The 13,085-nt window shown below is 37.9% G+C and overlaps 1 protein-coding gene across 1 annotated transcript in view; it reads left to right on the top strand.

Annotated features, from left to right (window-relative positions):
* The window catches only part of IL23R (interleukin 23 receptor), a 55,002-nt gene extending 44,244 nt beyond the window's left edge, over positions 1-10,758 (top strand). The window contains exons 8-11 of the mRNA XM_019646776.1: positions 1,657-1,746; positions 4,150-4,255; positions 7,155-7,245; positions 10,019-10,758. Coding sequence (XP_019502321.1) covers positions 1,657-1,746; positions 4,150-4,255; positions 7,155-7,245; positions 10,019-10,672 — 941 coding nt within the window. The 3' untranslated portion in view covers positions 10,673-10,758. The remainder of the gene's footprint in view (positions 1-1,656; positions 1,747-4,149; positions 4,256-7,154; positions 7,246-10,018) is intronic.
* Positions 10,759-13,085: the final 2,327 nt, after the last annotated feature.

Raw genomic sequence — 13,085 nt, forward strand, 5'->3', positions numbered from 1 at the left:
GTAGCACCATCTGTTGCAAACATGCGTCATGACTTTTCCAATGACCCGATACAACAGAATTATTGTACATTAACCTGTTTTAAAAGCCAACAGCACCATATATTCTTTTTAAATAAAAAATGCTAATTTAAAAATAATGAAAGTGAAAACAAAAACACTATAGCAAAATATGTTATAAACCCATGATTTTATCAAATTAAAAATTGTGTTACATTTTAATGTAATATTTCTCTTAAAATTTCAAAGTAACATAGATGCAGCCTCTTGCATGGGCTCCCTGAGAATTAACATAAGCCTATAAAATGCTGATTTAGATGAATAAACCTGGCTGTTGGCCATGGTATGTAACCTTGCTCTGCTCGAGTTTGATGGAACCACATACTTGGGAACAAAAGAAACATAGTGAAGCACTGAGAAACCAGAAAGAATTTCTGATTTGTCACAATCTGCAGTGAAACATTTCCCTCCTGCTGTGAAGAAGCCAGAATAAAAACATAGAAAAGAACTTTTGGCTTTTCTGATGTTTTCATCTTCCAAAATCTCCTACCCATCGTCCTTAGAAAACTACTCTTCAATCGAGCCTGTGCTGGCACCCAGATCAGCCTTTTCCAGAAATTTCCAAAGACCCATAAGAACCTATTAATTGGAACTCTGGTATTTTTTCTCAAAGAGAGTTGTTCAGGCCACAAAGCTGGTTATACAAGTGTGTGATATTTCCGTGGCTGTTAAGGACACCTCAAAAGTTGTGATTTCTCCCTGGCCCCAAAACTAATGTTTTTGAAGAATTTGAACATGAAAATCAGAAAGACTGAATAACAGGGTTTGAGGCACTCTTGGGGATCCAGAGCTTAGAACCATTTTCAGGAATGTCTTCTGTCAGCTGGGAGAATGGTGTCCTTGAAGTCACCTCTAGCAGCTTTTAATTATCAGGAGGGAGGAGATGGGTAAGGAAGCGCCAGGACTCTTCTGAGTTCAGACTGAAAGCAAGTTAGCTGCCAAGGCTGCTCACCCCGCCCTGGTCAGAAGCTTTCATTAGCAGTGTCCTGACAGCCTTTATGATTAGATAGGGCTGGCCAGGTTCCTTGCCAGTGGGAAAAGAGCAGAGGGAAGTCATTAATAGCATTCCACCCCTGTGTTACAACCTCAAAGTGTCTGCTCATCAAAATTGGGCTTTTTATTTGGAGCCAAGATGCTCTCCACCAACAGCATCCCAAAGATTGTGCAAAGGCAAAAATGACACATCTTGGAGGCTCTTAAAGAAACCTAAATTTTATTGCATCATCTATTGGAAGGAATCAAATAGAGACCAGTTACTGTGCATTTTTTTTTCTGGTTCGGGGAATGAAATAAAGCTCCCTGGTATTTGTTGCCTAGCAGCCTCATGAAATTAATGGAGATGCCTTGAAGTTTTACAAACCCTAAGTAGTTTTTATTGTTTTTTCAGTGTTTCCTCCTTTGAGACATACCTAGTTAAATAAAAAGAAGATGAAAAGACACACATAATCAAAGGACTTTGCTCTTATTCCATCTTTCAAGACTATTAACGTTACTGGTTTACTTTAATTATCTCCAAACAAATGAAGAAACTCTCTTAGGAAACTGAGTAACCTGAGTGCAAAATATAAAAAACTGACGTTGTTTTCTTTTTTGTTTAAGTTCCCCAGGTCACACTGAATTCACTTCAATATGATTCTCAGAATTCTGGACTTTTAAGTGCTTCCGTCTTTAAAGGACATCTTTTTTTTGGTAAGAAAATACGTCTTAGGTTTTTCTAGTAGTCTTGACTAATCATTCAGCTGAATTCCCCATACTGAAAAATTATGTGTCAGGCATAAATTTCTTGATATGATTTGCCATATACTTTCTATAGGAAAATTATCCACAATGATCTGCTTAAAATTGAATTTAAGGAGTGGTCTAGGTGGATTTTGCCAGATTTTGCTCTGGGTTGGATCCATTTTCATTTTAATTGCTGGGGCTCAAGACCTCAATATTTCTTCTTTCTAAGAAGTTTCCATTATTTCAGTTCTACCGTGTACTAAGAGTTTTATATACATCATCATTTTCAATGTTCAAAACAACCTGGTGAGATAAGTGTTCCATATCTATTTTATAGATGGGAAAACTGGCGTTCAGAGAGGTTGAGGAACTTGTCCAAGGTCACAGTAAGTGACAGACTAAAATTTAAATCCTGTTTTTCAAACCCTGAAATATGTGCTCTTCCTTTCATACAAACCAGCTCCTATTTTATTTGTTAGTATGACTCAGGATTTTCCTTTGATGAGCATACCTAAATGTTTTAAACATAAAAAGATTTTAGATCAGGTTTGCAGTGGGCAAATATAACTCTACATAGAAATTTCAGATTGAAAAACTTTAGTCATGACTATTTCACCACTGGTAGCCATTTATCTCCTTGCACAGAAATCTGGCAGAAATAGGCTAAGAATTGTTGCAGGTTATATTGACATTCTTTGGACTTTTGCCTATTTATTCAACAAATATTCGTTAAGCAACTACTATGTGCCAGTCACTATTCTGAGTGCTGGGGAATCAGCAGTAAAAAATAAAATGAACAAAGCCCCTATCTTCATGGGGATTCCATTCTAGATAGACACAGGGAGACAAAATAAACAAAACAAGAAGAAAAAGTCAGGTGGTGATAAATGTTAAAAAGAAACCTGAAGCAAATTATGGACACTCCCAATTTGTACATGTGAATCAGTTACAAGCCAAGTGCTTAATTAAGTTCAGTATAGATCCCTAATTACAGATGTCTACAAAGACCTGAACCTTCATATATCTGTGGGAATTGTGGGGGCTAGGATCTCACGGCAGCTCTACTATATAGGTATTAATATCTTTATTTCACAGAAAAGGAAACTTGAGCTTCAGCAAATTTATAATTATGACTTGAGGTTACAGAGCTGATAAACGGCAGAGTCAATTTCAAACACAGGTATCTCAGGTCCCTCTGCTCTATCCGCAGACCCTTTGCCCAGGTCCTGTTAATGTGGGGATTCTCTATCCTCCTTCAGGCACAAATTCCTAAGGGTATGTGGCAGTCGGTACCTTCCATTAGTTGCATGAAATCTTCAGCAATTGCACTTTAGTCCTAAGTCTGTATCCCACTGGGACTTTGGAATGATCTAAGCTACACAGGCCTCTGCCTACCACTTGGCTTTAGGAGAGGGTCTGGACAGCTTGGAGATACCCAAGTGTATGGTAGGTGTAGCTGGGAAATAACTAGGGAAGAATCAATATAGCATCTGCCATGTGGTACGTATGTGACAAACATTTGTCAAAGGGAGAAAGGAAGTGGGATGGAAGGGAGGTCAATATCCAGCGTGGCTCAGAACAAATCCAGTGAGATAGGTCATTTCTCAATTGTAGTCTATATCTGAAAATAGAAAATAGGGTTTTACATGTACTAGGGCGAAAATGTGATGAGCCTAGTGGGTAACACATGCTAAATATAGTATATTCATTATTTAAAGATTTCAGGTGATTAATTCAACTTCAAAATGCAAGAAAAGCATTGTTAGCATTGTTTTTAAAATAAAATGTGAGTGTAAGATATATAGCAATTTAAAGCTTTTTTCCTTATAACACGTATTGTTCTAAGTAGAGTGAATGTCTTTTCTCAAAAGGAAAAAATTCAGGAACAATAAATTTTGAAGAAGGGTGACAAGTTGTATATAGCTTCTGTCTCGCACAAAAGGTTAAAAAAAGAAACTAGAAAACCTCAGCTGTAATTCTGGCCAACTTTAGACTCTGTTACAAGCAAGTGGGAATTCTCAACTTGTGTCAGACAAACCAAATGAGGTTCATCACTAACCCTTTTTATATAAAATATGCATGCACAAGCTCAGAAGAATGTCTAATGCTCACCACATTTGCCAGAGATGCACTTCTAGAAACCCACTGACATCAGATATATGCAGCCCAAGTTTCTCAAACAAAAAGTACTGTTAATGCAGTTTGGAAGGGCAATCACTCTACAACCCAAGGTAAAGGCTAAATTTGTTTCCCCCTTTCTCTTTCCCTTTGAGATCAATGACCTTCACTTTGAGCAGAGTGGAGAGAATGATTATTCTGACGTCACATGGACACTAATGCTTAGCTAAAATTATTTTTCTTTCCTTTCAGGCACCAGGCCTCAAGACATTGGACTTTTATCAGGAATGGTCTTCTTTGCTGTTGCATTGTCAATTTTTTCACTGATTGGAATATTTAACAGATCACTCCGAACTCGGTAGGTTTTTGTAGAATTTGTTTTCTAATTTAGACCATATACTGGGGGTGCCAAAAAAATATATACAAGTGGACACTTTGGTCAATGTTGCTCAAGCAGTAGTTCACCACAAGTGTCTGGACACTGACGGTAACTACTTTGAGCATCTCTTGTAACTACAGAAGTCAAACGTGACTTGTATTCATCTTTTGTTATCGGTAGATATTGAGTATTACAATTTTAATACAGGGCCGGCTGAGTGGCGCAGTTGGTTAAGAGCTCACTCAAGAGTTTGAGCTCTGAGCAACAGCGGTTTGAGTCCCTGCCTGAGCTGAGCAGCCACTGAGCTGCCAACAGGTGGCAGGATGGTTCAGCTAAAAAAAAAAACAGTATACAATTTTCCTTTCTTACAATGTGTATACATTTTTTTGGCACCCTCTGTATTTGTACCACTGAAGTGTAGTCAATTCAGTTATTTATGAGAAAAAATCCATCAACATTTTCATTCAGAAAAAGGAAAAGCAAAAGGAACAGTACTTAATAAACACCTACCTATGCCAAACTCTTCACAGACATCATTCATTTAATCTTCACAATGATCCTGCCTGAAAAGCTCTATAGCTTAATTTACGAGTGACTTATATGAGGCTTAGAGAAGTTAAATGGTTAGCCCAAAGTCACTAAGCACTAGCCAGGAGTCCAGATCTGGCTGACATCACAACTCATGTACTCTCCCTCACCACACAGCCTTCTCACTGTGCCTTCAAGTTAATCTACAGTGCCTGGATTCTTTAGAGCAGTTAAGTCATAACCTGCCTCAAAATCTACCCAAACAAATCTCCTGAGTCAGTATGAAGAGAGGTGTGGCAACATCTGAACTCATCACTTGGGTATCAATCATGTTAGTGTTTTAGCCTCCAACCCCAATGTCTATTTTCCTTGGCCTCCATCAATTATTTTTTTTCCAATATGGTATTAGTAAAGATCTATGCCTAATTATTGAAAAATGCGACTTTGAGGAAAGCAAGACTTACAATTTCCTAAATTTTACTAGATACACGGAGTACATATCTCTAATTGTTTTGTGTGGCAGACTACCAGTACATCCAAAACTCAAATATTAACACATATGAATGTTCTTTGACTAGTAGACATTGAGTTTCTCTTTACTGTCATCACTTGCTTCATGAGATAATCTTTCTTTTAAATTTATAATCAAAATACACTGGAAAGATTTAGAGTAAGGTATTCTAAATAAAGTATACTAGTGATTTTTAAAATTTATGTAGACTTTTTTCCCTCAGAACTTAAGTATTTAAATTACATATTAATAAACATATCCTGTTACCCTTGTGAGATGGGCAAATGAATACGGAACTTTATTTTGGGTTGTTTTAAAATATACTTGATTACAAAGCCCTTTAAAATATTTTAATACTTAAACTTATATCATATACAAATATTAATATTGGTGTTGTTATCCAAAGATGTCCTAGTTAGTGTGAAATTTTAAATAACATTAAATATGTTACGAATAACCTAAAAATTAATTTCCGGTTGGTAATGACAAAGAAGAAAATAGGACAATTCTTTGCTAATTTAGTTATTTCAATAAGTATTCCTTTTAAAAAGGTAGAAGAAATGAGATAATTCCAATATCACTATTTTAAATATGAGCAGATACTGTTATTTACAATAAATATACATTATTTATATAAGCTTTATATCAGAAATAGAACTGGAAAACAGAGGGTGAAATATTTTACATACAATGAAATGAAGCATGGTTAAATATATACATATATATATATATATATATATATATATATATATATATATGTTTTCACTGTATCAGCATGCTATATGAAAATTTTTTCCAATAGCATTAACTTAGTAATTTGGTCTAATTTTAGGTTACAGAAAGTGTGAATTACTAAAAAAGCTGAATCATAAAACAGTATATAAATATGTGTAAAGAAATTATTTTTATCCTACAGTTCAAGGTCAAATTGGGCTAGCGAAGTACATTTAGTCTTTTTGGTTGTTACTTCATAAAAGTCCTTCCAGACGCTGCTTAAACAGATAAACAAGTCTGATCTGTTGTTAATGGGTGCATTGTTAACATGGAAAATTGTGCCAGAGATCAGTTTAGTCTCTTTTAAGTTCCTGGCACAAGCCCTTTGCTCAAATCAATTTTTACTGTAAATGCAGAAAGTGCTTTCAACACAGTGGCAGTGCCAAGGGGTAGCTTGGGGGAAGAAGTGGGTCATATACAGCTTTTCCCTCTTCTTTCCATCACCCCACCCTAGCAATCTTTAATACGCACACAGCCTAAGTCAGAACTGGTATTCTCACAGTGCAACACATCTGTGGCAACTTCCCCAGCCTCCTGCTCCATCCACATAAAGCAAGTTTAGAGCCACACCTATCATCTCAACCCTATTTGGAATCATTACAAACTCAAAAATAGAGGACCTCGAATTATACATTTTATTATATAACATTCTCTTCTTTAATATTTTTCTGTGGTTATGGTCACCTTGAAAAGTTCTACAAAATATCCCTAAAGTTTTCCAAACTCTTCCATACTGGTATCTCCTGCTCATAATGGTTTGCCATTTCTAACATGTGCATAGTTTCGCTTCCAGGGTGGTTTTCCCACTTATCTTGAATCTAAGTGTGAGTGTTTTGAAATGTTCCAGCTCATTAGAGAGAAGCAGAGCAGTAGAGAGAAGAGGAAAATCTGAACAGATGTTAAATCAACTTTCCAGTTAACTATTTAAAGTAAGAGATGGAAATCTTAGCTCCTGCTTCAAAAAGTTTGATTTTTATTCTAGTTGATTTTCTAATTTCCTATATGATTGCCTGCACCAATCCTAAAGTACAATGCTTCTTCTAATGTGCCATTTTTGTTTCCTAGAATTAAAAGAAGAATCTTATTGCTAATACCAAAATGGCTTTATGAAGATATTCCTAATATGGAAAACAGTAAAGTTGTGAAAATGCTACAGGTAACTAAACACCATCAAGTAAAAACTAAATGATAGCTGTGACCAAGAGTACAGTCCAACACAGCAGAGTTTCCATTCAAATAAATAAATGTGTGTGCATATTAGCATAACTGTATAAATATGTGCAGAAGCAAAATTATACATATTTCAAATCAGACTTAAGAGAGGTGAGAGAATGGAGGTAGAGAAAGAAAAGAGACAGAAGAAAGAAACAATGCTATTCAAAAGAGAAAAATGACGTTGAAGATTATAGGCAAGGTGCTAGAGTCACTTGGTGGCCATGCAATTGGTAGGTGTCTTCAGGGACCAAAGGAGGAGGGCAGAAAATCTTAACAGAATGAGCCTCAAAGACACAAAGTGGCTTCTGTGTAACATGAAATTGGAGAAGCAGGTGGAGTCCAAGGAAGACACCACTTCCCTCCTGAGACCCAATGGAATTCAAGAAAATAAATGTGAGAGGACTGTGGGAGATGGTGTCACCAGAGGTGGGCCAGGTTTCCAATTTAGCAAAGAAGAGAAGGGTGAGCTGGGAAGACCCTGAGGATATTGGGACTTTGCTGGCTATGGAGGAACTGCTGGTGATTATGGATGAGGGGAAGGAATCTATTGTGTGTGCTCCTACTTTCCAGCACTCTGGCCTGGCTGTCAAGGAGCTTAAAACCCAGTTGATGGGACAGACACATTATTCAAACATTGCAATGCAGTGATGTAAGGACAGTGACAGAAATGAAACCAAAAGGAATATAGAGCAGACATATTGAAAGATAAGTGGAAATTGCTCAGGAGAAACATTCAAAAGAGAGAGGACAACATGACCAAAGGCACAAAGGTGAGAAGATCATGTTGGGTATTGCTTTATCAAAAATCTTTATGTGAGGAGTGGCTAGAATAATGTTGGAACAGTGAGTAGTATCAGATCACAAAAGATTTTATTGATGTGGAATTCAGACTTCATTCTGTTGGCCAATAGTTTTCAAACTTAAAAAGAAATATTTTTAGCCTAGGAACTCTGTGTTCGAATGATGTGAGGAAGACAAGTATTTGTAAATCAAATAAATTGGCTTTATTTGGAGCTCTGGTGAGCCCATTAATCAACTCTTTCCCCAACTCCAGAGAAGTCCCTATGGCAAAAGTTTTTAGCCCTGGTTGCATATTAGAATCCCAATGCCCGGGCCACAACCCAGGATATCTGGGGAGAGATGGGCCTGAGGAGACTCAAGTATTTTCTAAAGCTTCCCAAGTAATTCCTCTACACAGCCAACTCTGAGAACACCATTAAGGGGTTGAAAACTACTGCTAAAGACAATGCGGAGCCAGTGAGGGATTTTCAATTGAAATTTTCAACGGAGACACGGTCCTAGGAAAGAGGCAGAATTAGGAGGCTCAGAGAAATGAGCACAATAAGGTGTGTACATAATGTCGAGAAGCAAGGATCCATGGTGCTAACCATTTTGTAGAGGGTCTATAACATAAAGAGTAAATGAGTCCATGGAATGTGACAAGGAGCAGGTCACAGGTGGTCCTGGCCAAGAGGTTCCATTGAGAAGTGAATGGAAATTGAGGATGTGGGGACTGAGAGTGGAGACATCTCCTGTTTCTTCTTATAAAGGCACTAATCCCATTCTTGAGGGCACCATCCAAAGACTAATTACCCCCCAAAGACCCCACCTCCTAATATCATCACATTGTGGGATTAGGGCTCCAATGTATGAATTTTGGTGGGACACAAACATTTAGTCCATAGCAGGCAGCTATAATTTTATAATTGCTCTGGGTGGGAGTTATTTGGCCCAGGAAGCCAGCCATCAGCTGGAAGGCCTCATGTCCTTTTCTTACCCAGAAGAATCATCAGGCTTTTATACAAATAAAGCCCTTCTCCATCCACCTTCCTGATCATCATATTCACAGAATTATGAATAGCTGCACACATTTAGAACCTCACCTCAAAGCACTTATTACAACTTTACCCTCAAATGAAAGCAAAACAGGATTCTTCCTCTATTCCACTTTTTTTCATTTAAGCAACAAAATATTTTCTTGTGGTCAGGTTCCATAATATTAAGACATATTCCAAAATATCTCAAAATTCAAATTTGAAAAGGCCCTGAAATAATATTCAAGTTACTAATATGCAAGATGCTCTTTCTCTTTAAAAATTTTAAACCGAGGGCTGGCCGAGTGGCTTAGTTGGTTAAGAGTTTGCTTAAGAGCACGAGCTCTGAGCAACAGGGCCATCGGTTCTATTCCCACATGGGCCAGTGAGCTTAGCCCAAGCTGCGTCCGAGCTGAGCTGCCACTGAGCTGCCAACAGGTGTCAGGATGGCTCAGCTGGTGACAGCACGTGCTCCTAATGACAAGATTGCCTGTTTGATGGTGGGCTACGCTCACCTGTGGCTGGGACTGACCTCAGCACCTTGAGCTGAGCTGCCGCCCGGATGGCTCAGTGGATAGAGTGTACACTCTTAACAGCAAGGTTGCCGGTTCGACTCCCACAGGAAAAAAAAATTTTTTTTTAACTGAGACATGCTTAAAACATGGATTATTTATTTTTCCTTTCTTTCAATCTCCTCATGGGAAAATGTAGTCAAGATTTGGAATCAAGTAGGATAATAAAGGACAAAGAAGGAGATCATATGGGAAGAGACACAATATGAAAAACAGAAGGGGGAAAGGACAATTGAGGGAAAGCAGAGTTCCACTCCTTATTCAGTTATCCAGCTGGCCCCTTTAAATGTCCTTTGTAAAATAAAACAATGTGTTTTTTTCTTCCCAGGAAAAGAGTGAATGTCTGAATAATAACTCCAGTGAACAAGTTCTATATGTTGATCCAGAGATTACAGAGATAGAAATCTTTCTACCAGAAAAACACAAGCCCACACACTCCAAGAAAGAAAAGAATACAGGATCCCTGAAGACAAGAGACTACCTGGAAAACTCACTACTCACCAATGCAACAGTTGTGTATATTCCTGATCTCAACACTGGGTATAAACCCCAGATTTCAAATTTTCTCTCTGGGGAAAACCATCTCAGCACTAATGATGAAACAGCTTCCTCAACTCTCAAGCCACCAGTTGATTCCATAGACCTGGGAAACAATGCCCAGTTTAAAAAATATTCTAATTTTGCCTTTTCTGTCTCAAGCGTGACTTCGTTAAGCAACACACTATTTCTTGAAGAATTAAGCCTCATTTTAAATCAAGGTGAATGCAGTCCTCCTGATGTGCCAAACTCAATAGAGGAAGAAACCACCGTGCTTTTGGAAAGGGCTTCCCCCAGTGAAACTATTCCAGAACAGACCCTGCTGCCCGATGAATTTGTCTCCTGTTTGAGGAGCATGAATGAGGAGTTGCCATCTATTAATTCTTATTTTCCGCAAGATATTTTGGAAAGCCATTTCAACAGGATTTCACTCTTGGAAAAGTAGAGCTGTGTAGTCAAAATTAATGGGGGAAAAGCTGCTTTGCAATCTGAAGTTGGATCTCCCCACTTCAACATAAATTTAATTCTTCCCTATTTTTTTTTTAATTAGAGAATTAAGGTCCAAAGAGGGAACATACTTCATGGTCACAAAAGAAGCAGCAATATTAGGGACACTACCTGTATTTTTTTTAAGTATAAACTATGTGCTTTTTATTTCCCCTCATTGCAAGACACAAAACAGGTCTCTCTGATGTATGAAGGATAAATCACACAAAATATGTGGGAATGAAGTAAATGCTGAAAATAGTTCTTTAAAGTCAAGACATTAATATTTGTTTGCAAGAGGAGAAGCAAGTTCAATTTTCATTTCATTGCTTAAAATTCTCCATATCCCCATAAAGCATAACAACAACAAAATAAGTAAAGAACAGAAACAGAGGAGCAATTAATTAGCATGTTTGCTACATTATTTTTTCTACTTTCTGTTGAGGTGTTAGAGATTTAATCTTTTCTTATTTTGATTTTAGACTAAGAAAGTTGTAAAACAATGATGTGTGGAAATCATGAGATTGCTATCTTCATTCAAGTTAAGAGTGATGGCGGGCCGGCCGAGTGGCGCGATGGTTAAGAGCTGGCTTGGGACGCCAGAGGGCCCCAGTTCGGATCCCACATATGAGGGCCAGTGACACTGCCCTCCACAGCTAAGATGCTGAACAACAGCTCAACCTGGAGCTGGGCTGCCGTGCATCACTGGCGACGGCGTAGGCTGCAGCCCCTGTGGCAGTGGGTTGCCATGGGCTACCATGTGTAGCCAGCAGCCAGCGTGAGCAGCCAGCAGCCGCAGTGAGTGGCCGTCCAAAAGCCGGCGACTGATCTGCCTCGCCTGGGAAGAGCGCAATGATGGTGCCAACTTGGGCCAGTGAAGCAACGTCCTCCACAACTAGACTGAAGAACAAAACAATAGCAACTTGTCTGTTCCCCTTCCCCCAATTCCCCAGCGCTGTTCCCATCCCCCAATTCCCCAATAAAATCTTTAAAAAAAAAAGTGATGGCATTATTCTCCTGTGGCATAGTTGGTGTATTAATTGCACTATACTAGAATTAATAAGTTAGCAGAGGCAGGTGTAATTTTTTTTGTAATCAACTATACATTAGACATACGTCAGAAAATTACTGTTAGAACAGGTATATGTCCAAATCTGGGATAGGAATACTTGCCACACATGCCTTTGCTCCATGTCCCATGCCTCCTGCGGACATCACTAGCTGATCACCACATGCCTTTCTGCTGAGCCCTAAGGTGCCTCAGAATCATGGCAACACAGAGCTCCTGATGGCAACAATCAATAAGAGCTGGCACTGAAGATGGACTCTACTACTACCCAGGTCAATATTGAAAGGTGGATGACCTTAAAAATAGGTAATGCAAATTTTAAGCTGAGAAATGGTACCCAGTACACTTCTCTATCCCAATTAACTTTTATGGTCAAGGGGAAACTATTTTAACAATCAGAACAATCTGAAAATAGGGTAGATTACCCACTGAAAATCTCTTTCTAACAGTTATCAACATTAATAACTTATATTCAGATTAAATGGTTTAATGTTATTATAACAAATCAGTTAATCAAAAAAGGACCAGTTGCTTACCATGTGCTCATAGCACATATGAGCAAGCTATTTTGTTTCGTTTTGGACTTTTCTTAAAAAAAAAAAAAAAAGCAGTTTTGTTGTCATTAACTGTCCCCATGAGGAGGATGACCTGGTTTATACATCCTGGTATATCCTGGTTTTTGTCCCAGTGTTAAATGTGATCAGTGTGCCCTTTCACTCTCAAAAGCATCCCATATGGTCATCATATGGTCACTCTATCTGTGAAGACTGTTTAATGTCCAGCATATAAGTAATTTATCACAAGTCATCTCTTTTTTTGCATCTCCTTAGTTTACTTTGTATCATTTACTAAAGCCATTTTACTCCAAAATGAAACATCACTATTCACAGTGTAAAAAACATACCCCCGGTGTGAAATTCTAATCTCTTTATCCTAAAATATGTGTATATTTGTTGTACTTCGCCTATTCTGAAAGTGTATTTGAAATCACTAATGAAATGCTAATATTAAATATCTTGACTTATAAATGATTATATGCCTTTGCTTTATTTGTCTCCAAAGGAAGAATATAATGAAGCAAAGAGGCAGGCAGTATTTGAGACAGAAATAACAAAAGACTGAGATAAATCTTTGATGTTTACCAAGATGATGAAGACATCTGTTACCATGTGAAGAATATTTTCATAGTGTATTTCAGTATAATTGTAAACTGCCTCACATCAAAAAAAATGTCAAGCTTAAAGGATGGCAGCATGATTTAATGCTCCCTGCATGCTTCCATACAGAAAGCATCTCCTTTAAA

This window comes from Hipposideros armiger, unplaced genomic scaffold, assembly GCF_001890085.2.
Source record: "Hipposideros armiger isolate ML-2016 unplaced genomic scaffold, ASM189008v1 scaffold_106, whole genome shotgun sequence".
NCBI classification, from domain to species: Eukaryota; Metazoa; Chordata; class Mammalia; order Chiroptera; family Hipposideridae; genus Hipposideros; species Hipposideros armiger.